Source organism: Macrobrachium nipponense, chromosome 15 (assembly GCF_015104395.2).
Source record: "Macrobrachium nipponense isolate FS-2020 chromosome 15, ASM1510439v2, whole genome shotgun sequence".
NCBI classification, from domain to species: Eukaryota; Metazoa; Arthropoda; class Malacostraca; order Decapoda; family Palaemonidae; genus Macrobrachium; species Macrobrachium nipponense.
Genome location: NC_087208.1, coordinates 24,685,957 through 24,711,866, shown reverse-complemented (window position 1 = coordinate 24,711,866; position 25,910 = coordinate 24,685,957). Strand labels below are relative to the sequence as shown.

The window sequence follows — 25,910 nt, the reverse complement described above, 5'->3', positions numbered from 1 at the left end:
GGGAGTAACAGAGACCACCTCTCTAATCTTCTCAAAGGGTGGTTACTGAGGACTTTCTGGCAAGCCTTGGGGAAGTCCAGAGCCTTACCCTTGGGTATTTTAGTTTCAGCAAAATGCCCCTCATTTTTGGTTACTAGAAGGTGTCCTGTTTTTGCAGTGGACTCATCTGCTGCTGCTGCTGAGTTGTAGTGGGATTCAATGAAATGCAGCTGTACCTCCTTTTACCACATCTTCATCCTTTCCTTGACCTTTCTTTCTTCCAATGATTCCAACCTTTGTTCAGTTAACCCTTTAACGCCGATTTGACGTATTAAACGTCGACGAAAATTGTCTGTTGGGTGCCAAACCGACGTACGAAACGTCTACAAAAAAAGTTTTTTTTAAAAATTCGCGGAAAAATAGTTGTAGGCCTACTAGGCAAAAACTTTTGAATCACACGCCTTGGGGGATGCTGGGAGCTCATGGATCAAGCTGCTGTTTTTTGCACAATTGTTACCCAGGGGCGCAAGCTTTAATTTCTTTCTTCTCGCACTAAAAAGCATCAGCGACACATCTCGGAAATTATTTCGTCACTTTGACAATTTTTGCACCATTTTATATTAGCCGTTACATAGAGTTTATATATGAAAATGTGTGCAATTTCATGTAGAATACAATAAAAACAACTCATGGTTGTAGCTTTTATCAGTTTTGAAATATTTTCATATAAATAACGGTAAGTGCCAAAATTTCAACCTTCGGTCAACTTTGACTCTACCGAAATGGTCGAAAAACGCAATTGTAAGCTAAAACTCTTATATACTAGTAATATTCAATCATTTACCTTCTTTTTACAACAAATTGGAAGTCTCTAGCACAATATTTTGATTTATGGTGAATTTATGAAAAAAAAACTTTTTCCTTACGTCCACACGGTAACTTCCGAAAAAATCATATATTTTTTCGTCCGATTGTCGTAATGTTTGCACAGTTTTATATTAACCATTACATAAAGTTTTATACTGTATGGAAATGTGCGCAATTTCATGTAGAATACAACCAAAAACAACCAATGGTTGTAATTTTTATCAGTTTTGAAATATTTTCATATAAAAAATGATGTGCCAAAATTTCAACTTTCGGTTAATTTTGACTCTACCGAAATGGTCGAAAAATGCAATTTTAAGCTAAAACTCTTACATTCTAGTAATACTCAATTATTTACCTTCATTTTACAACAAATTGGAAGTCTCTAGCACAATATTTCGATTTATGGTGAATTTTAGAAAAAAAATTTTCCTACGTCCACGCGGTAACTGCCATAAAAATCAGACATTTTTTCGTCCAATTGTCGTAATGTTTGCACAGTTTTATGTTAGCCGTTACATAAAGTTTTATATAGGAAAATGTGCAGTTTCATGTAGAATACAACTAAAAACAACCCATGGTTGTAGCTTTTATCAGTTTTGAAATATTTTCATCTAAACGATAAGTGCCAAAATATTAACCTTCGGTCAACTTTGGCTCGACCGAAATGGTCGAAAAACGCAATTGTAAGCTAAATCTCTTACATTCTAGTAATATTCAACCATTTACCTTTATTTTGCAACAAATTGGAAGTCTCTAGCACAATATTTGGATTTCTGGTGAATTTATAAAAAAAAGCATTTTCCTTACGTCCGCGCAGTAACTCTTCCGAAAAAAATCAGAAATTTTTTCGTCCAATTGTCGTAATGTTTGCGCCATTTTAAATTAGCCATTACATAAAGTTTTATATATGAAAATGTGCACAATTTCATATGGAATACATAAAAAAAAACCCATGGTTGTAGCTTTTATCAGTTTTGAAATATTTTCATATAAATAGCAATGTGTCAAAATTTCAACCTTCAGTCAATTTTGACTCAACCGAAATGGTCAAAAAACGCAATTGTAAGCTAAAACTATTACATTCTAGTAATATTGAATCATTTACCTTTATTTTGCAACAAATTGGAAGTCTCTAGCCCAATATTTCAATTTATGGTGAATTTATGAAAAAAACTTTTTCTTTGCGTCCGCGTTTTGTAACTCTTCCGAAAAAATCATAAATTTTTTTGTCCGATTGTTGTAATGTTTGCACCATTTTAAATTAGCCATTACATAAGTTTTATATATGAAAATGTGCGCAGTTTAATGTAGAATACAACTAAAAACAACCCATGGTTGTAGCTTTTATCGGTTTTGAAATAATTTCATATAAATAACGATAAATAGAAAAAATTCGACCTTCGGTCAACTTTAACTCGACCGAAATGGTCAAAAACTGCAATTGTAAGCTACAACACTTACAATCTAGTAATATTAAATCATTTACCTTCATTTTGCAACAAACGGGAAGTCTCTACCACAATATTTCAATTTATGGTGAATTTTTGAAAACAGCTTTTTTTTCGCCCACGCTTTACGAATTCATGCATCATATCGTGATAATATTTTCTCTGTGTTGCTTTGATCATTTTACAATTTGTTATATACCAAAATCATCGCAGTTTAGTGTACAATGCAACGAAAAAATAATTAACTCATTAGCTTTAACCGTTTTGCTCACAGCGTGATTTGTATACAATTATATAAATTAAATTTTTGTCGCACTGTCATATATTCCAATATTTATAAATGATAATGATATTTTTTTTATTTCTGATAATTGTATACTAAACTTCAGGCAGTGACAAAAAAAAGGAGCCAAAAATGAACTCTTAATCTTGAAAATTAAGCATGCTGTAATTTAAAAAAAAAAAAAAAAACTTTTTTTTCTGCTTCAGCGCTCACTCGCAAACGCCACCGGCATACGGGAGACGATTTCGGAAATACTGGCTCAGCGTTTAAAGGGTTAAGAGATTGGGAGAAGGCTTGAAAGTCTTCATATGTCAAGTCCTTTGAGATTTGCTAAGAGGTTTTTACCCCACAGGAGAGAATGCTGGTACGTACTTGTATGGTAGAAGAACTGGGCACCAGGAGATGGTCCGGCAATTCTCATCATGAGTGCATTTGTTACCAATCATTAGCCTGGACACTCAAAAGGCCAGATCTGAATCCTCCTTATCATACTTCCTTGGGGCTATAACAGGAAAAGCAAGACTTTTTGGGATCTTACTATCCATATTCTCCTGAACTGATCTGGTTTGGTCTCTCAATTCAAGAATTCCATTCTTCCTTGCCCTGGTACTGATTCCAGTCGTATTGGCTTGCTTATCAGGAAGCATGGATGCATCACCATCCACCTAGGCTTGGTATATCTCCATGGGTACCTGAACTTGAGTTTGGATTGCTGGAGTAGCACCATTTTTCAAGCGAAAGGAGTCCACAGTAACTTGGAAATTTCACTCAGATTCTAGTTCCTCAAACCTTCCCACATAAATTGAGATTGAGGCTGATTATAAGCAAGCTAAAGTAATGGGTTTATGATGATAAAAATAAAAAATTTGTAAAAGAATACTTTTTGACAAACCTGTTACATGTATTGGCATCCCCCAGTTATTGGCCGCTTAAGCGCTTGAAGGGTGACTGTTTTGATATCTTGGGCATTCCTTGTTCTCTTGATGGTGGTTAGAAGGAGGATCTCCTAAGTAATATTAAGTGTGGGTTTCTACAGAAAAATGGTGGGACCTCCTTGTAACAAAGGCAGCTGTGCTCCATTTTGCTGTCAAGGATTGTGTTGTTTCTCACCATCAGGAAGATTTATCCTAATGTTAAGACCTCATTTTCAGATGCAAGTTACTTGCTGAAGACCATATAGGAGAAAAGTATTTAAAATATGGAAAAATAAAAGAGTAAAAACATCACTTTTGGAGAGACAGGTCTTATTAGGTCTCCAAAAATCATTATATTTTCTCAGGATACTTTTTCTTTGTAGAGTTGAAGGACAGGTAGACCAGATATGTTTCTTGCAAGTGAATTTGCAACCAGAAATAACACCAAGAACTTAAAATGAGTTGCACTTTGTAAAAGAAATGTTGCAATGAACTGCATCCAATAATATTGTATGTATTCTCATATTATTGTATCATAAAATACTAACAAAGCAGTCAATGTTTTAGTTTGGAAATCAGCTGATGACAAATACTAGTTTATATTGCCATATTTAACTCAATTCGGAGCAAATTGCCTTGCTTTTAATTAGCATAAAATATCTAGATCAAAATATTAATTTAATACGTCTCGTGAACTCAATTATTTTTTCATCAACAGACTGCGTTGTTGGCATTATAATGTGTAAAAAAATAATGTGATTCCGTTCACTATTTTCATTTGATTTCATCGTAGTACAAGTTTTACTGTTACATTATTTATTTTTTATCAGCGTGAAAGCAACAGTAAAACGTGTTCTTTCAAAACCTGAAGTTTTGATTAAAAGGATTCTCTCACAATTTTATCTACGATTGTGTTTGATGGCATAAGTTTACAGTTTTATCCTTGTTGCCGATGCACGTTAATAGTCATCAGCAGCTTGAAAAGTGTTCTCAACGTCAGCTACGACTTGGTTTAATTTTAACAGTATGTTTCCTTGCTGATCTTTGATCTATAGCTAACAAAGTTATTACATAAAAATATATCAGTCCTATTCTACATAACGTCATTTATACCATAACTAGGGTAATTATTTACTATCGTACGATAGTAAATGGATGTTGTTATCCAATTAGGTTGTATTTAGCAAACGTTGTTTCTTGTTCAGTTGTTTATAGCTTTACACATTTACGCAATGAGTATAACGTTAAAACAATACTTTCATCATTCTCTTATTTAACTAGAAGATGGGATAAAGTTAGGCTATTGTAATTTGGTCTCTCTCGCTCCTTGATTGTAGGTACGCTGCTGCCTTGCACCTGTTATGAGTGAAATAAAAAAATATTTTCAGAATATTTTCATATGAGTATTAATTGCTAACCCCATTGTAAAATCAGAATATTGTAAGATGAATTATCATAACTTGAACACTACCTGTACTTCGGTGAACAGAGGTGTACTGGATTTTAAGGAATTTTTCAATATACAGGGGGTCCTCGAGTTACGACGTAGATCCGTTCTTACGATGCATCGTAACACGATTTTCAGCGTAAGTCGGAACATTGAAAAATACCACATGATTTAATGTAAATACCTATCAATAACAACGAGAGAACAATTCCTTACCTTTATTAGTTTGATTGGCTTGCACACTGGAGAGGAAGCTGCGGTGCTGGAGAGACTGGGGGAGGTTAGTGAAGAGAAAAAAGAACCTCCAGAAGTTGCTGGAGATGCTGAGGCAGATGATTCTTGAGGTGAGGCAGAACAATACTAGTACTGGGAGATTGCTGAGGCAGGGTGATTCTGAGGTGAGGCAAAGAACATACTAGTGGAGATGTTGGGGCAGGTGAGTCTTTAGGTGAGGCAGACAATCTAGTGGAGATGTTGGGGGCAGGTGAGTCTTTTAGGTGAGGCAGAACCTACAGAAGGAGGTGCTGGAGATACTGGGGCAGGTGAGTCTGGTTAGCAGAACATTCAGAAGGTGCTGGATTAGCAGAGGCAGCTGAGGTAGAGGGTACAGGATCTCCTGCAGGCCTCTCTACCTTCTTAAAATACTGCTCCAGGTTAGTCTGAACAGAGAGCGACCTCTTTTCATCCAAGATCTCCTTGTAACACTGCATCAAATCCATGACGCCTCTGGAAACCCTAGTGAACCTGTCCAAGTTGGATCCTGAGCCTCAAAAGTTGACAACGCTTGCTGCAAACTCTGCAAAACCTCTTATCAAGTCCTGCCTTGTGAAAGCCTTAGGCTCTGGGGTGGGTGCTTCTTCTTCTTCCTCTATTATCTGCTTCTCCAGTTGTATCAGGTCCTCAGCAGATAACTCCTCGCCATGAGACTCCAGCAGCTCTGTAACATCATCAACCTCCATCTCCAAATTGATTTCCTTACTCAGGGCAACAACGTTCTTGACAACTAGTGTCCTCAAACCCATGGAAATCATTCACAAATTGAGGACAAATTTTCTTCCAGACACCATTCATGTTTGTTTTGCTTAACCTCCTCCAGGAATTAGCAATGTTCTTTACAGCATCAAGGATGTTGTAGGATTTCCAAAAGTCCTTCAGAGTCAAGTCCTTCTTGGTTTCAGTTGCCTGTAAAGCCATAGCAATTGTCCTTCGTAGGTAGTAGGCCTTGAACGAAGCAATCACTCCTTGGTCCATAGGCTGTAAAAGGGCCGTGGTATTAGGTGGAAGGTAAACCACCTTGACATTAGGTTGAAGTCTCCCAGCTGGGCAGGGTGTCCAGGGGCATTGTCCAGCACTAGCAACACCTTAAAGGGGATACCCTTGGAGGCGCAATACCGCTCCACACTTGGAACAAAATGGTTTACGAACCAGTCCTCAAACACTGCAAGTGTCACCCATGCCTTCTTGTTGGACTTCCAAATTACTGGTAGTTGACCCTTCCAAATGCCCTTGAGTGCCCTTGGATTTTCAGCCTGATACACCAACAAGGGCTTCAGTTTGAAGTCGCCAGCAGCATTACCCCCAAGAAGTAAAGTTAGCCTCTCCTTGCTGGCTTTATGACCGGGTGCTGACTTCTCCTCCTTGGCGATGTAAGTGCGGTTAGGCATACGTTTCCAAAACAAACCTGTCTCGTCTACGTTAAACACTTGCTGAGCAGAATAACCCCCCTCCTTAATTATCTCAGACAACGCTTTAGGAAATTCACTCGCTGCTTTCTCATCCCCACTAGCAGCTTCACCTTGCAATTTAAGGTTATGGTAATTGGCCCGAGCCTTAAATCGCATAAACCAACCCCTACTAGCCACAAACTCTTCACTTTCACTTCCCTCCCCCTTTTCTTTTTTCAACGCTTCAAACAATCTTTTCGCCTTCTCCTGAATCACCATAAGGCTGACTGGGATACGCCGTTGATTTTGGTCTTCCAAACCAAAGCACCAATAACCTTTCCATTTCAATTATTAGACCACTACGCTGCTTAGTTATCACTGTCGCTTTCATAGGAGCAGATCCTTTCACATGTTCAACGATGCGCTCTTTATCTTTGATAATGGTAGCAACGGTCGAACGGCTAAGGCCAAGCGAGCGGCCAATGTTTGTTGGCGTTTCTCCCTTCTCGGATCGCTTTATAATGTCCACTTTAATTTCCATGGTGATGGCCTTTCTTTTCTTCGATGCACTACCATCAGAAGAGTCCGCCTTGCGCTTGGGAGCCATAACAAAGAGCAAAAAGTTACAAAAACGATACAACACGAGGGAGAGAGAGGCAGTGTAAACAACCAAAATGGCGTATGGGCGAGGACTGAGCGTAGCGAAGCGACGCCGTCCTCTCCCCCACAAAGCGTATTCTTCCGCCGTGCGCCTGGAACTAGTTCGCGTTTGTTTACGTTGCTTACGACGCTAAACCGCGTAAGACGGAACGACGCAAAATATTATTTTTATATTTTTATGGGGGCGCGTTCGTAACCACGAAACATCGTAAGTGTCAGAACCAGCGTAACCCGAGGACTTACTGTAGTTCTTCCTCATCTAATTTCAGAATTGAAGTGCAGTCATTCAATTTTTAGACAAGTGAGCTTGTAGGTTCATTTTTCTCTGCTGAATTAACTTTTGTAAAAGTTTGTAATCTGAAGGCATGAGAAAATATGTAACTATTCATATATTTTATCTTTTCCAGATGCCAAAGTTGAATGACGTTGGTGACAGTGATCGTCTCCTGGTAATGATGAATGAAGTTGCATTTGTTAATTGTGAATGCATTGTCAGCATACTAGGGGTAACACTGACTCCCTTGGCTTTAGTCATGGAATATCTCCCACTCGGACCTCTTGACAAATACCTTCAAGCTCAAAGAGCCCATATGAAAGAGGTATTTATTTCTCTAACTTTGAAATTAACTGTTCATGTTGTCTAAAGTAGTTGTCAATTATTTATTTAAGTAGGTCATAGTACAATATTCATGAATGTATGAAATATGTAACTGTAACACTTATGTGAAACAAATAAATCATGAATAGTAAATGTTAGAGTTGGCTGGGCTACACTGAGGACCAGAAGAGCTAGAAGGCCCAGATATGTTTGGTTCACAAGTGTGTAATGGGAATCTGCATCATGTGTGTGGGTATGGCTCCTAACTGAAACAGGACAAGTTTGCAGTTGCCTGTAATTCATGGTCAATGCACAACTTTGCTAAACTTTCTTGTTTTTTTTTTGTGTGTTTTTTTTTTTATTCTAGTGCAAATAAGTCATCATGGAGCTTAAGAACGTTAGAGATTGCAGTACATACTATATTGAAAATTGGTATTTTAAAATGAAGAGATTGCAGTATGTGCTATATTGAAAATTGGTATTTTAAAATGAAACTTTTAGGAAAATATGAAAATGGTGTCTGCATCACAGATCTGGTAAGAAGTTTTGTATGCCAAAAACTACAATTTCTTCAATATTAAAACATAAAGAGGCAGTGAAAGGAACTAATATTGCTAATGGAGGGAAATGTTATGAAACAAAACTCACACAGTTTAAAATGTTGAAAAATTGTTGCCAATTTTAATACATGAAAAACAGTTACCTAGTGATAGTATTTCTGAGGTCATCATTTGTGAAAAGCCAAGATAACTGCCTGCTGATCTCTTGAAAATATCCATGGAATGAGTGCTAACACAGGTAATACTGAATCGTTCAAAGTCAGTCATGGATGGTTTGAGAAATTTAGGAGAAGTGGCATACACAGTGTGGTGAGGTATTGGGAGGATGCTTGTTCTGAAAACAGGTGCTCCCAAGAAGTATGTTAGGGTAGAAGCTGGGGATTTTGTTCCCCAGCAAGCCTCTAGTTGTAATGAGTTAGGCTTGTACTGGAAAAAAGACCTTACTGGACCTGTATAACTTGAGAGAAGTCACTGCCAGGACACAAGCCAAGGAAGGACAACCCCTTTTGCTTGATGGGAATGCAAGTTGGGATTTAAAATTAAACCTTTGCCTGTCTACCACTCAGAGAACCCAAAGCTTTAGTAAAAATTATATTGTAGTTTTAAAGAGTAAGGTGAATATGATGTGGATGGTTAATAGTTAACATTGGGTAACCAGACAATTTTTTTATAAATAGTGAATAAAGTGATAGGCTCTAGTGTCAAAAGTTCCTCGGACGAGTGGGTTGCGTGCTCACCTACAGATTCAGTAGTCACGAGTATGAGTCCACACTGCCAACGTGGAATCAGAGGAATTTATTTCTGGTGATTAGAAATTTATTTCTCGGTATAATGTGGTTCGGAACCCAAAATAAGCTGTAGGTCCCGTTGCTATACTCTGTTTTTTTCCATCTGTCCACCCTCCGGTGGTGTTTGCGTATGGTAACACTGCGTCCCGAGCTTTAGATAGTTACGCTATGTGTAAGTTTTAGGTAAATAAAAGGATATCTGGCTGTACATTTGCAACTGAAAAGTGTTTTAATAATTTACTGTATGCGAATTACTCTGTTAATATTTGAAATAGATTATTATTACTATTGTTGAATGTAAGCTAAATGTAACTATCTAAAGCCCGGGATGCAGTGTTACCATACACAAACACCACAGGCGGGTGGACAGATGGAAAAAACCGAGTATAGGTAACCAGTTGGTTCCTAGCCACGTAAAAAATATCTAATCCTTTGAGCCAGCCCTAGGAGAGCTGTTATCAGCTCAGTGGTCTGGTAGAACTAGATCTACAGTAATATCTCAGACTTCAAAACTTAATCCGTTCCAGGAGGTTTTTCGAAATACAATTTGTTGGAAATATGGAACAAGTACCCCCATAAGAAATAAAGGGAATCAGGATATTGTTCCGACACGGCATACAAACCTTCGGTCCTTTTACAATAGGAAGGTTACTAGCGGCAGCTGGATAGGTCGTAAGCTTTCGAACAAGGGGTTCGGTAGTTAACTGCTTGTCCGACAGGCGCGCGAGCGACTGGGAGGTAAACAATCACTTTTGCTTTCGGCCTCACAGCGAGTGGACGTGTGTGTTCTACGCTCTCTGCCCGCTTCTCGTCGTTTGCTTTCTTTGGTTGTATGGTTGTGTTTTCTCTTTCTGTGAATCATTGTAAGTACAATCATTTCTTTATTTTCATTATTGCAAGTGAAAATTGATCGATTATGGATTCTCCACGCCCCACTACTCTCCGGAGATTGTGCCCGGGAACCGAAGGGCGTAAATGCGGAAAATTCCGCTCATTCCCAGAGATCGATCCCCATATTTTGTGTGCTCGGTGTCGGGGGCGTGAGTGTACCTGTGCCGAGCCCTGTGATGTTTGTATGTCTTGGTCGGAGGCGCAGTGGGGCTTGTACGAGGGTAGGAAGAAACGAAGGCCGACAAAGGAGTCGTCGGAGAGCTCTCCCGCGACTCCTTTGGTTACGGACACTTCGTCTTCTTTCCTGCCCCCTGCTCAGCTCCCACGGTTGGCGCCTTCCCCTGCGGGGGGGGTTTCCAGGTCCTTCTCCTCACCCGACCTGTCGAGTGTGGAGGAGGGCGCTAGGTACCCTGACGTTGAGTTGTACTCTGGGTCCTCTATCCGTTCGTCTACATCGCACGGACGGGTAGAGGCCCCTGCTAATCACCCGACCTTTGCTTCCTCAGGTGCTGTTGCTGCGAAGGACGACCTTGGACAGGTGTGGGCATCGTTGGGTTTGCAGGGCGTGCCGAGTGTCCAGGGGCTGCTCTACCATCTAGCTGGCTCTGTTGCGGTCACGCATGCCACGGTGACCACCACTACCACGACCCTGTCGACCCCTGGCTATGCTCCACCCCCTCATCATGGTGTATTCCCCGCACGTGGTGTCCCTGTAACACCAACTTCATCGGTGCAGGGGCCGATCGCCGTACCACGGGGGAGTGTGATGCCGCCGCCGCCTGGGTTTGCCGTGCTGCCTCGACCGGACTTCGTGTGCCCGAAGAGCTCGCCCCTGGACCTCCCGCCGGTGCCTAGGATGTCGGTGCCGCTGGTCCGTCCACCTGGCCTGCCTGTACCACCTGCCGTACCTGCCCAGCCGCTGATGAGTGACGTGATGTTGCCGACCACCGCTGCCGTTCCTGTACCCGTTCCTGCCGTCTCTGTTCCTGTGATGCCTGCACCTGCTGATGTCGTTCCTGTTCGTGGCGCCGCTGCTCCCGATGTCGGTCTGTCCGGACAGGTGCGTCCGGGCCCTGTTGCTCAGCAACAGCAGCCCCGCCCTGGATGGCTGACTTGACATCGGTCCTGAGGAAGCTGACGAAGAAGAAGAGGAAGAGGAGGAAGGTGTCGTCGTCGTCTTCGTCGTCTTCTTCGTCGTCGTCGTCTTCTGCCGCCTCTCCCCCTTCATCTTCTAAGGCTTCACAGCCTAAGAAGAAGAAGGTCGCCTCCTCCCCCCCTAAGAAGTCTCCTTCGGGAACTTCTAAGGGCCCGTCTCGCTCCGGTGAGACGGGGGGTTCTTCCGCTGGTCATCCTGCTCCTTCGGGAGCAGGGCCCGTCTCTTCTTCCGCAAGGAAGAAGACTACGGGGACCAGAGGGGTGTCGGCTAACACCGGCACCTCCTCGCCTGCTGTCAGTGGTTCTGCCACGGCATCAGGATCCGTCTCGGCCTCTCGTTCGCGGGAGGTACCGAGTGTACGGTCGCCTACCAGCGACCGTGCAGCCAGGAACCAGACCTCTGAGCCCGCTCAGCGTCAGGTTCACGGCACAGAGCGGAAGACTGGTGACAGCCGCTCACGCGACTCTCACCAGACCAGCTCTCGCTCTCGCGGCGACCAGCTGGCTACCCGGGCTGACGTGACGGTCCACGACCGGCCACGGGCTGAGGCTGGGAAGAGGTCTCCCCGTTCGCCGATACCAGCGACGTGACGTGCCGTGAGGACAAGCACCGGTCTCACCGTGACAGTGGAGCCTGCAGGTCGCCTGACCGTCGCTCTCACAGAGAGCAATCGGGTACGGCAACCAGCACCAGCTCTTCTGACACTCGAGATCGGGGCCGCTGTGCTCAGTCCAGCCGTTCTCCACAGCGAGACGGTTCGACCAGGCCTGCAGCTCGATCGCCACCGCGGGTTGGCGATCGCCTGCAGCCCTCCAAGCCTGCTGGTTCTGCCAGCGAGCGAGGAGGGGGGAGCGTCAGGTCTGCCTCTCCCGTACCTTCAACCTCCCGGGTTACACCGGGAGGAGCGAGGTATTGAGGAGTGATCGTGAGAGGTGTGCCCCTCATGATCCCACCACGACGCCTTACGTGCCAGGCACGGTTCTTGGACCGGCCAGGACGTATGCGCAAGTGGCTGGAGGAGACCGAGAGGGGTCTGTCGCTGTTCCCCCCCTCGAGGGGGAGGGTCTCGGGAGTTGCTCCTGTTCGAGGGACTGGATGGTCCTACTCCTCAGGATGCAGTCACTCCGGAGATCCAGAGGAACTTTGCCGAGGTAATTGCGCTGATCCGTCAGCACAATGACCTCGGGGAAGGATCGCCGCTCCCACCTTCCGAGCCCACGTCCCGGCTCGAGTCGTTCTGGGGCCCGAAGAGGGAACCCAGACCGACGGTGGGATTGCCGCGATCGGAGCTTGCTGACTCAGTGCTGGACCAGGTGGAGTCTCTTGTCTCCGGACAAGACGGCTCTCTCAAGTCCGGCAGGTCGAGCAAGCTGCTTCCGCCTCCTCTACTGCGACAGCGGCGTTTCTACGTGCCGTCTGAAGACCCGATGCCGCCCAAAGAGGTGAACCCGGAGTTAGCCAGGCTAACGCCGGGTGTGTCTCTGCAGCAGCTCCTGTCAGAGAACCTATGGTTCTCGCAGCAAGAGGCACTCGGTCTGGAATCCACTGCCATGGCAGCTTTCCAGGCCGTCTCCTGGATAGACCTGTGGTCCCTCACGGTGTCTAAGGTCGCAGCCAACTCCGGGGGAATTTCTCCCGAAGAAGAGCCTCCAGCCTCAGGAGGCTTTTGCCAGTCTGGGGGAAGAGCCATCTCCTTCCTAGCCCACCAGACGGTAAACCTGTGGGCCAACCTGGTTCTCCGACGTAGGGACGCTGTCCTTACTCAAGTATCCAGGGCGGCTGGGCGTGAAGCGGCATTGGGGCTTCGTAATGGACCGTTACGGAGTTCCCCATCTCTCTTCCCAGGAGAGATGGTGGACGCTGCGGTGGACAGACGGCGCACTGATGACAGTGACCGTCTGGTACACCAGGCAGTTTCGAAGGCTTCTGGGCAGCCTCGAACTGCGGCCAAGCCAAAGAGCTCGGCTAGCGCTTCCACGGTGGCTAAGACGGTAGTCGCGTCGAAGCCCCGTGGAAAGACTGTCTTCTTCGTCTTCTGCAAAGGGGGGCCATAACCAGCCCTCCTCCCAGCCCTCCTTCTCGCGAGGAGGCTCTGGGAAGAAGTCGAAGAAAGGGGGGAAACGCTAGGGACGGCGTTCCCCCTCACCTGCTGCCGGAAGTGGGGGGGTGCCTGGCCAGCCATTGGGCAACTTGGCAGTGCTACGGCGCCGAGACCTGGATAGTAGATGTCCTTCGGGAGGGATATCTATTACCCTTCGAATCTCGGCCACCCCTCACCTCCAACCCGGTCCAACAGCAATCATACGTTCCAGGATCTTCGAAGGACGTAGCATTGAGACAGGAGATCCAGACCATGCTGAGCAAACGAGCTGTAGAGATCGTCACGGATCAGTCACCGGGCTTCTACAGTTAACTTTTCCTGGTGGAAAGTCTACGGGGGGCTGGCGCCCGGTGATAGATCTCTCTCTCCCCTGAACCGGTTCGTTCGCCAGACCTGTTTCACGATGGAGACAGCACGTTCCGTGCTCGACTCCATCAGGGAGAACGATTTCATGCTTTCAGTGGACTTGAAGGATGCGCATTTCCAAATACCCATTCATCAGTCCTCCAGAAAGTATCTCCGCTTCATCCTCGACGGGACGGTGTACCAATTCAGGGCACTTTGCTTCGGTCTCTCAACCGCCCCACAGGTGTTCACGCGAGTGTTCACTCTGGTGTCTGCTTGGGCCCATTCGCACGGGATACGTCTGATGAGGTATCTCGACGATTGGCTAGTCATGGCGAGCTCCCGCTCGCAGTTGCTGCAGGACAGGGATTGGCTACTCGAGTTCTGTCGCGATCTGGGGATCGTTGTGAACTTCGAGAAGTCCGATCTCGAGCCCAAGCAGAGGATGAAGTACCTGGGTATGCTGATCGACACGGTAGCAGGGCGAGTCTTCCCCGCAGACTCGCGGATCAGCAGATTCAGAGAGGCAGCCGGCCAGTTCCTGTCTCGGCAGGAACAGGCAGCTCAGCGATGGCAAGTCGTGATCGGACACCTGTCGTCACTCGAGAAGTTAGTCCCTCACGGGCGTCTTCACCTGCGTCTCTTCAGTGGAGACTAAGGAGTTGGTCACAGGCAACGGATCCCCCGAGCTTTCCAGTGTCGCTGACACCGGAGGTAAGGCAGGACCTAGCCTGTGGCTGGACGACAGGAACCTCTTAAAGGGAGTGCCTCTACGCACTCCCCCCCCGGAGATGCAGCTGTTCTCAGACGCATCGACCGAGGGGTGGGGCGCACACCTGGAGGAGTTGCTGACTTCAGGAGTGTGGGACGAGCACAACAAGCACCTTCACATCAATGTACTGGAACTCAAGGCAGCATTTCTCGCGCTCCAAGAGTTTCAGGACCGCTTGATGGGACACTCAGTGGTGTTGATGTGCGACAACACCACGGTGGTGGCTTACGTCAACAAACAGGGGGGCCTAGTGTCTCTCCCGTTGTACCAGTTGACTCGGCAGGTGCACGAGTGGGCCGAGGCTCACTCAATAGAGCTGTCGGCACGCTGCATTCCTGGGAATTGGAATGTAGTAGCAGGACAAGCTCAGCCGTCGGGATCAGGTGGTAGGGACCGAATGGTCTCTACACCAGGACGTGCGGAAAGGCTCTTCGACCTGTGGGGGCGACCAGTCGTGGATCTGTTCGCCACCCGGCACAACAGAAAACTTCAGGTTTTCTTTTCAGCTGTGCCGGACCCATGGCAGCTGCAGAGGACGCTCTTCAACACCCGTGGGACAACCTCTTCGCTTACGCCTTTCCCCGTTCAGCCTGATTCGCAAGGTAATTAGTCGAGCACTGGTCACCCCGAATCTCAGGATAATCCTGGTGGCTCCCAAATGGCCCCAGGCCATTTGGTATCCGGACCTGCTGGCTTCTCCGCAGGAGAACCGAGAGAGATTCCCCCTTGGCACAACCTTCTCGTCCAGCCACACGTAGAGCGGTACCACCAAACAGTCCAGTCCCATCGTCTTCACGGCTGGCTGTTATCCACCATCTCTTGCGAACGAGAGGCTTTTCTCGTAGCGCAGCAACAGAGATGGCTGGAAACGTCCGTCAGTCCTCTGCAGCTGTGTACCAGGGAAAGTGGGCCGTCTTCTGTGGTTGGTGTTGTAGACGGGGTATATCTCCTCTCAGAGCCACTCTTCAGCAGGTAGCGGATTTCCTCGTTTTTTTTTTTTCACCGATGAGAGAAGCTCCTCTCAGTCCCCACAGTCAAGGATAAATAGGCCGCCCTGGCACTAGTCCTGAAACTGAGGGGATTGGACATCTCGAACTCGTTCGAGATCTCCTTGCTCATGAGGAGCTTTGAAAGGTCTTGCCCACCCAGGGAACTCAGGCCCCCTGCGTGGGATGTGACTCTCGTCCTTAGGAGTTTGACTCGAAGACCCTTCGAGCCACTCCGAGAGTCGTCAGACAGGGATCTGACCCTCAAGAGCCTCTTCTTGCTGGCCCTGGCATCGGCGAAGAGAGTAGGGGAACTTCATGGTCCTTTCCTTCGATGTACGACACTCCAGGGGATGGGGATCTGTGATGCTCGATTTCGTCCCGAACTTCGTTGCGAAGACTCAGAAACCTTCGGTCCCTGACGACAGGTTCGAGTCTTTCACGATTCCCTCCCTAATGGACTTCACCGATAATGATGCGGATGAGATGCTGCTTTGTCCTGTGAGGGCGCTACGGCACTATCTGAAGAGAACTCGGCACCTCAGGCCTGAGTGTCGACGCCTCTTCGTTAGCACCGGGGTAACCAAGAAAGAAGTATCCAAGAACATTCTTTCGTTCTGGCTGCGTGAGGTCATCAGGATTGCGTATGAGGCTGATGGTAGTGACGACATCCGTACGTCCCATCTGAGAGCTCACGAAGTCAGAAGTATTGGCCCGTCATTGGCGTTTCGTAAGAACTTCTCTGTGGCGCAGGTCCTGAAGGCAGGTGTCTGGTCTAACCAGACTACCTTCACCTCCTTCTACCTTCGGGATATTGCCCACAGGTCCTTGGATACCTTTTCCTTGGGACCCGTGGTGGCTGCTCAACAAGTTGTGTAGCTAACCCAGACCCTCGCAGGCTGAACAGCATCGAGTCCTGGTGTGACTGTGCGGATGGATGTGAGAATGAGTGAGTGACTGGCTTCTCTTCCCCTCTTTTCCTCCTCCTCTACCTGTGGGCAGAGGGTCACGGTCGTCACTACGCTGGATGAGGACGAGATGCAGGTGAGCTATATGACAGAGCCCCATTCTATCCCTTTCACTAGGGATAGAAGCAGAATATCCACCACTTCCTCCTACAAGGGGGGGGGCGGGGGAAGTGGATGCCAACAAGAGACAAACCCATGACTTTATATTTGCTCTTGTACAGGAACAAGTTCTTACATTGCTGGTACGAAGAGATACGCTTGCCTCTCTCTTAGTACTTGGTCCAGAGGTCTGACCATTGATCCTGCGGTGCACACCCCGATCAATCGGACAGAGGCTTGGATCCCTCCCTCGCTCTTACGACCAGGGAGGCATTCCAAGGTTGGGCGAACACCAGTCTGTTCACAAAAGACTCAGATTCCTCCCACCAAGAAGTGAGTCTTCCTATTGTAAAAGGACCGAAGGTTTGTATGCCGTGTCGGAACAAATGACAATTTGTCCAAAATTGCATTTTTCCTAACTATACAAACCTGAGGTCCTTTTACACATAGTCCCACCTCATGCCACCCCTCACTCTGCAGTTTTTTGCTTGGGCCAAAAGCAAAAGTGATTGTTTACCTCCCAGTCGCGCGCGCGCGCCTGTCGGACAAGCAGTTAACTACCGAACCCCTTGTTCAAAAGCTTACGACCTATCCAGCTGCCGCTAGTAACCTTCCTATTGTAAAAAGGACCTCAGGTTTGTATAGTTAGGAAAAATGCAATTTTGGACAAATTGTCATATTTGTTCCAGGCAACCCAAAAAGTCCCCCTTTTCACATTTTTTTCTATTATTATTGATGTGTTTAAGCATTATTGGGGTTTTGGGAAGGAATACTCTAAATGGCAGGAGACCTGTGAATAGTGGTTTTCACACGCCCCGAACTTTATACACGACGCCCTTTGGGTGCTCGCGCGAGGGTAGTAACCTCAGCATACAATACCAATGCTAACTTTTTCTCTGGTATATTTAGAAATTATTCATATCAGAAAAGAGGCTAGAAGGATCTTTTTCACCGGGCGACACAGGTCTCTCCCCAGAAATAGATTTTTCCTTTGTCAAAATCCCTTTTTTTGTATAATAAGAAATATCCACAAATTCCTGTTTTTTTTTTTTTTTTTTTTTTTTTTTTTTTTTATCAATTTCATCATAAAGTGCACTTTTTGTGATAAAACTATTAAAAAACCAGGTTTAAACATTTTTAGTGGGTTTTTCTTGAGTTATAACCAACAAAATAGGCAGTTCCAAGCATTTTTATAGGGGTTTAGACTATTTATGGGTTCTAACTATTCGCAGGGGGTCTGCTACCCATCCCCCGCAAGTACGGAGGGAACACTGTAAAACTACCTTATATGAAGTCAAATTTTCTAAAAAAAAAATTTTCCGTGTATGATTTACGAACTATTTGATGAAAATGGCACAGGCCGGCTTGGGGGTGGAGCGAGGAGAGATGGAAACCCTTTGCGGAAACCGAAATGGTTGCAGTAGGCAAAGGTTGATAAGAAAATTAATTTTATTTACATTTCACAAGGATAATCAAAGGAATCGATAGTGTGTGTCCAATTGTATCTGTGAGAGAGGGAGAGTGTATGAATGTTGACGTGTTTACACTTGGATGTAAAGTGCATGAAAGATTAATTATGCTACAATACACCAACTTACTGTTGGCAAATGGTGGAATTTAAAATAATCATGAGAATTTTGCAAACAAGTATGTCATAAGTAAAAATGCAAGAAAAGTAAAGAGAGATTAGATAACTTTTCACAAGGAAGTCATTTAAACAAACAATTGAAGGCCAGCAAAGGCTGAATGCTGTGCCAGTGTATTTATTATGGAGCTATGTTATACTTTTACAGTGGTTAAAATCATAAAAAGCCATTGTCACTAGATAGGCATTTTACACTATGAAAAAAAAGTAATTTGGGAAAATCGAGTGTAAGTGAATGAAACGGGTGAATAATCATCCCAGCTCAGCTGGTAAGTTAGTAGGAAGCAGACCCCCATCTTCCCTTTCCTCTTCTCTATCAACTCACTCAGCACATCAAACACTGGCAAAAGTAAGATTTTTTTTCTTACTGTATTGCATTTGATTGTTTTCATGTTTTATCATTGTTAAATCTATGTATTGTGAAATAACATTTTTATTTTTTTAAGTGAATTGTTACTACTTTTATATACATACGTATTATAGTAAAGATTTTATTTTCTTTTCTTCCCTCCTCAACAATATCATTCTTTTGTTATTCCTCAAAAATATAAATGCTCCCTCCTATCTCAAGTTAGCTGTGCATCACCGCAATGACAAATGATTTGTTAATCGTTTATGCTAAATTTTATTGTAAAAAGCTTTGTTATATCAGTTACTATTTTGTTGAATACTGTGGTTAAACTATACCGTCTCACTCGACGGACTGAACATTGACTCAGTTAAGATTTTTTTATTGTTACTTTATTGCATTTGATTGTTTTCATATTTTATCATTATGGTAAATTGATTGTGAAATTCCCTTTTTTATGTGAATTGTTATTGCTTTTACATACATGCAGTAATATTTCAACTCTCTTCTCCTTCTCTCCTCAACATATCAACGCTCCCTCGTTCAGTCTCAAGTCAGTTGCATGTGACGTCACCGCGGTGATGTACGATTTTGTACATCTTTTATGCTAAATTTTATATTGAAATTATTTATTCTTTTATTTATTTTGTTGAATATGGTTATCATTAACTATATATTGTAAATGAAAAAGCATGTTAAAACAGTTTTTTGTGTAGGACACAGTAGGCCATCAAATACAAGTATAAATTAGATAATCAATCAGTTCGAAGTACGAGCCTATGTTCGACAAACGATACAAAATTTCCTAAAAAAATTTCATTGGAAAAACAGAATGTTCAACTTCAGAAATGTTTGACCAATGAGCTACCACTTTATTTAACTCTAGTGTCAAGACGTACTTTGAGGAGAAATGATTGCCCCTGAAGAAACTATTTTTTGTATAAAATAGTCTCATCAAATAGAAGACTAGCTGATGATGTGAATAGTGCTACTACAGACCAGTTTATAAGAGCAGATTAGATAAAGGGGTCAACACCCTCATGTAATTTATTTATGGATTCATTTTTGAATGGTTTTTCCCAAGATGGATCAGGAGGTCTTTGAGGCACCTCTGTCCATGTTAGTCTATGGAAAGTCCGTTGTCCCCTTCTATTTATTTTTTTTCCTGCAGCTGCTTACACCCACTAAAGCATCTATGACAAAAATGAGAGCATGAGTAGGGAACACCATGTGGTGGAGGTTACTCACCAGAGAAGATTCAAAAGCAAATTTTTCAGTTGATGATGCAGTTCTTAGACAACTCTGCTCATTCTAGAAATTATGGCATAAGTAAAACAAAAGGTGTTCAGGTATCATCAGAAATTTTTAATATTATGAAATTCTATGTATGTACTTTAATTGTTTACTATATTTAGGTAGAACTTGTGGAAGCAGCAACTTATTTGGCTCGTGCTTTATGGTATCTTAACATGGAAGGGATCCAGCACAACAAAATTCGATGTCATAATGTACTGGTGGCAAATCACACAGAACAAACTTTCAAGGTAAGGGCAGCTTTTTTTATGTCTGTTTTGCATGTGAAAAATTGTCATAGCCTAGAATTATCAAGGTGTTTTGGTCACTAATTTATCTTGATAATATATGTCTTATTTGTTAGGGATGATTTGTTTCATCATAAATCCATTAAATATAATACCTCTCTTGTGTGCCACAAACTCATCTAAAACACTTCAGCCCCCTTTAATGGGAAGAAAGAGAATGGCAGACAGCCCGTAGGTACCCTTCTATTTATTCTTGCATTTACAAAAGTGTTCTCTACTCTCATTAGATTATTATTGTTTTTCCTGACAATTGCCTTCATCCATTATTCATTGTTTTTTATATCACTATTCATTCTTTTTCATGTAATGTATATAATTCATTAATGCAGTGAGTTGATTAGTATGTTTTCATTCATTTTATTAACTAATTGATTGGATGGTTCATATGGAAAAAAAGTTTTATTGCATGGTTCAAAACTTAGCCCCTCCATGTTTTGTTATATCAAAGCCCAGCAAAAAGTTTGCATTCATGACTGAGGTGATTTTAACAATTACTTGGGAAAAATCCTTGGAAAAGGTATGTTAGCTTAGCTGGATTTCATATGTTTTTCTTCCTTTCTATCTTCAACTGAAAACCCTTATGGACAGAGTCAGTGGACTATAAATCTAAGAAGGCTTGAAAGCAAAATTAGGGTACTGAGAAAGACAAGTTTGTTAGAAAAGGTGATAAATAATCAGCAGAAAGTAATGAAATAGCTCCTTGCTTAAACATGTATAGATCAGAAGACTCCACAACTGCACTTGGCAAACTATTCAATTGTTGTAGCTAGGATGAAACCAACAACAAACTGAGTAGTCTTAAACCTGATACTACAGATAATAAGACACCATTTTCAGCAGCAGCCTGCATAAGGTTTTGAGCAAAATCAGCAAGGTCAGGTAGAAAAGGGTGCAGAGGATGTATGTCATTGTAGAATATTTTATGCAAGAAACATAGTGAATTCACTCTATATCTCTGCCACAAGTCAACATTAAGAGTTGGCAAAATAAAACTGACTGATGACATAACTCGGATTATATGAGTTTGAGATGAGAATCAGGACTGAAAGACCACTTTTGAGAGTAGTACTCCAAACAAGGGAGAAGTGTGGAATTGCAGCACTTAGGTATAATAGCGTCATCATGAATTATTAAAAAACATTGCTGCAAGATACCACATTTTTTTTTTAGAAAGAGAGGGAGGGAGCAATATTTTATATATGATTCTCAAAAGTAAAATTATTATCAAAAGTTGTGTCTTAAAATCTTAAAATTCACTGAAATTCAAAATGTTATATCCATTTTAAATGTGACAATTTTTGTGGCCTTGAAATGTCACTACAATGCTTCCTTACCATTGGCTATCTGATTCCATGTCATAATATAGCAACCAATCAAGGAATTAGCTCATGTTTTGGTCTCTAATATGGTTGCATTAGGTAGTTGATTTTGTTGCTGTGTGACTGGAACTTGCTAGGGATATATTTTACGTAATTCAGATTTTGACGCCAAAATTTATGAATATAACGGCTTCTTGTGATTCAGGAATGTTTTGTGAATTTTGAATTGAAGAAAAATGTTTGGTACCAAGGCCTAATGTACAATACATATATAATTTATTGTACACTGTTCCAAAGGGAAGCTCATCTTAGGCTCACACATCATAGAGAAAAATATGGCGCTCTACCAAATAATGAAGGTCAGATTACCACGTGCTTTCATTGAGTATGTCGCTGAATGGCAAATGCTATAGCGGAATCTTAATTCAACTCACACTTTAGTATAACGGTTGTTCCACCAATATTTCTTGTTTCAGTGAAAGCTTACTTGAGGAATGAAGGTCTTCCTGTAGACTTAAGGGGTTGTCCCTTTTGTAAACAAGTATCATGCCCATGCTCCTACAAGTGAACTAGTAAATGACAGCATGCATGTTGTTTACTCAGCTGTCAGTAAGGTCTTTCATGCAACCCTTTGATCAAGGTGTTATACAGAAATGTAAAAAGTACAGTACCTTTCATTTTTTGCATAGAGGCCAAAAAATTCTTTTTGTGCCATTGTGAGCATTGAAGGTACCTTATATATTTCTGCTTTGGGTTGGAATGGCATCAGTAGGTAGACGTTGTCAAAGGACTTGATAAACACTACAGCCCGCTGTAGTGTTCCAAGTATTTGTGTGCTTTGGGGAAGAGGAGGACAAACAAATACAAGAACTTCCCTCAGATTAATTAGTGTATGCCAGCCAATAATGTCCAGAAGCTCACAGAGCATGATGTAGACAGCATGCAACAAGATGATGATACACCAATAATCTCGAGATGACAGATGAACAAAATTATCGTTGTATTACCAACGCTTAGGTAATAAGAACAGACGGATGACATTGATTTTGGAGAATAGGAATTACAACTGAAAGTGACATGGACATCTGCATTAGAGGCATATGAGAGTGCTCAAGTATGTTGACAGATATTTTTGCTTTAACAGCCTGGAAGTCGGATGCACCATGTAATGTAGAGGGACTTAGGATAAGTGAGCACCATTTTTTGACCTTTTTAGAAGAGCCTTTGAAACAGCCTTAGTCTCTTCATGTTTAATTTCCTCCCCATTGCTGGCAACAACCCCTGACAGCCAACTTTTTGGTCCATCTAGCATATTAGCAGTGGTGTCACCTCTTAGAACTGGGTAACTTGAGCCCTAGGAGGTGACTTTGAGCCCTTAGAGACATGACCCTGAGCCATGAGGTTGATGAACCTAACTCTTGAAGGTTGTTGATCTAGAATCTGACAGATTGTTGATCTAGAGCCCCAGGTGCCTGTACAAGGACATTTTACTGCTCTGTAGAGATCATCTCACCCTACTATAGCAACTTTGTGCTTATGTAAATGTCAGAGTTAAGTAAAAATCTGGTGGTTTTCCCAACTTTAGAGTGGTGTAGGAAGTGGATGAGTTGTTGGCTTGTTGAGACATTACAATATGCTTTGTTAAGAGAATCCTTGAGCTGTGATTGGCCATTGGTATACCTTCAGTTTACCAACAAATTCGTGATAGGAACTGGGAGGTTAGGTGAACTTATATTATGAGTTGTGAGATTTAACATTTTGTTTCAGTAAGAATACACTGTGATTTTGATATAAGTAATGCTATAGGTAATATTCACAGTTGATATTGCTTCTGCTTGACCACCAAAACATATCAGAAACTGAGAGGTTAAATCAGCTAGTTATTCAGAAATTTTTATTTGGGATGGATTTGTCTCCAAGGAAGCCACCTGATTGGACTTCTAGAGTTGTACTTTAAAAGGATTGTAATAGTTGTCTTCTTTTTTTAAGAAATGTACCTCATATTGTTTAAGTTTTTAAAGAAATTTTCCTCATGTTGTTTTAGTGCTTGGCACTATGAAAGATTGTAATAAAAATTTGGAATGTTATGATTAGGACAAACACACTTTCTTATATTTGTGAAATTTTCATTGATTTTCCCCTGTATGCAGGTAAAATTGGGTGATCCTGGATTGGTAACCTACACAGAACAAGACATTCATTGGATTCCTCGTGAGCATCATGCCCAGCCTTCCTTAGCCGTAAGCAACAACACAACTGATATCTGGGCTTTCAGCACAACTCTGTGGCAGATATTTTCATTTGGTGTTTCTCCTCTTCCAGGTACATTATTGTAGTTGTTATTAAGATGATGCACAGGCCCTTTAATTTTTTATTGACTTGTAAAATCCATTTGCTTACTGATGCAAGCATCTTACGAAGTAATCTTAATTATCCAAACTTTTTAAAGTTCTCCTGTAATGATGAATGCTGTGTATTTGTCTGTCCATGTTTGTCCAGCAAGGGCTAGGACAGATATTTAAATATTTCTATTATTATTATATTATTATTATTATGGATTCCTCTTGCTCAGGGGCATAAGCTCCTCTCTTTCTCTCTCTTTCTTCTTCTTCTTCTTCTTCTTCTTCTTCTTCTTCTTCATGCAACGTTTCGTCCTTAAACCCAGAAGGACATTGTCGTGCAGGTGTTGTGAGACTGAAGTTCTTGCGGGAGTCTTACAGTATATATATAGTCTGTTGCACAGCGTCGGGTCCTTAACGATGAATTCTGATTGGTTAATTGGCTCAGCTGCTGATCCCCTGTTGGCAGATGCCTCAAGATCAGAGGTGGGTCCTATGCGGACGCTGCAGTAGTCGCTCAGACTGTCGTAAGGGAAGGGCACCTCTCCTTGCAGGGTTCTGATTGGTTGGAGGGATCGGTTACATGACATCGCTACTAGCCGAATTGTCATTGGATAGTTGCTGTTGTGTGATGTTAAAATAGAGTAATTAGTGATTAATTCTCAGTGAAAAATGCTGTGAATAGTCAAATTTCCCATGAATAATGGGAACATATGTTCCATAGAGAAACCCAAAAATCTTAAGAATGCAAATACATAGGGAGTTCCACTGTTTGTTCCGATACGTAATACAAACCCTCGGTCCTTTAACAATAGGAAGGTAACTAGCGGCAGCTGGGACGGTCGTAAGCTTCGAACAAGGGGAGAACGGTAGTTAACTGCTTGTCCGATCGTGCGCGCGCCCGCGCGCCCGAGAGGTGAAGAATCACTTTTGCTTTCGGCCGCGGGTGTGAAGGACGTGTTCGTCATCGCTCTCTGCCCGCTTCATCGTCGTATGCTTTGTTTATATTGTGTTTTCTACTAATGGTTTGTTTGACTTGAAAATGAAACTGTAAGTACACTGTTTTCATTTTCATTACTTAATTATGAATCAACATGGAGCTATCGCCGTAGATGCGGCGATTTCCGCTCTTTTCATGAAATTGACTTGAATTATGTCTCGGTGCCGAGGGCGGGCGCACTCGCGCCGAGTCATGTATTTTGGGCGAAAGTGTGTAATTGAAAGATGTAAGTACTCTTTTTCATTATATTTTTGCCCTGTGCGTTCGTTGCCGAGAGCGTGATTGCGCTCGGCACGAGCCTCTTATTTGTATGAATAGAATGCAATGAAAGTGGATTCGCAATGCAGTATTCTTTTCATTTTCATTTATTAGTTGCATCAAATTTAATTTTGGATCAATTTCCGCTCTTACCCGGGAATTAATCCTTACGATTTATTTATGTGAAAGTGAAAATCGCAAGTGCAGTATTCTGTTTCATTTTCATATATACTATTTTATGATAGCATCATATTATTATGGATCAAGTTTCCGCTCTTACCCGGGAATTGATCTTTCCCCCTTAAGTTCTATGAAGTGAATTGCAAGTGCAGTATTCTGTTTCATTTTCATATTACTTTTCACTGCTGTGCAGGGGTAGGGGAAGCGAAGGTCTGCCAGGAAGTCATCGGAAAGCTCTCCCGCGACTCCCTTGGTATCCGATTCTTCGTCTTCTTTCCTGCCCCCCGCTCAGCTTCTTCGTTGTATTTTGTATTTGGGGTCTTCCTTGCGTTCGGGGTGGGGCATGTCTCCCCCCCGTGCGTGAGGGAACCCCTCTTACTAATCTGTCTGTGCTACCGCAGGTGCTACATCCGTGGGAGATGACCTTTTTGGATAGGTTATGGGCCACTGCGGCTGCAGGGCGTGCCTAGCATCCACGATCTGCTGCAGTGTCTAGCGAGGTCTGGGGCGGTGACCTTGGAGCGGTCTCCACTACAACCTTCATGGCCGCTTATGCTGCTTCCCCCCGCTGGTCTACACTCCCCATGCTGTGTCGGTGACGCCGTCTGCCGCTACTAGGGCCGGTCGCCGCCGTACCGAGGAGGGGTATGCCGCCGCCGCCTGTGTTTTCTTCGTGTTGCTTGCCCCAGA

The 25,910-nt window shown here is 43.3% G+C and overlaps 1 protein-coding gene across 3 annotated transcripts in view; it reads left to right on the top strand.

The window, feature by feature from the left end:
• The window catches only part of LOC135227039 (tyrosine-protein kinase hopscotch-like), a 185,140-nt gene that overhangs the window by 102,114 nt on the left and 57,116 nt on the right, over positions 1–25,910 (top strand). For all 3 annotated transcript variants that reach the window (XM_064266829.1, XM_064266830.1, XM_064266828.1), the window contains 3 exons: positions 7,673–7,864; positions 19,939–20,067; positions 23,594–23,765. In XM_064266829.1, the coding sequence (XP_064122899.1) occupies positions 7,673–7,864; positions 19,939–20,067; positions 23,594–23,765 (493 nt within the window). The remainder of the gene's footprint in view (positions 1–7,672; positions 7,865–19,938; positions 20,068–23,593; positions 23,766–25,910) is intronic.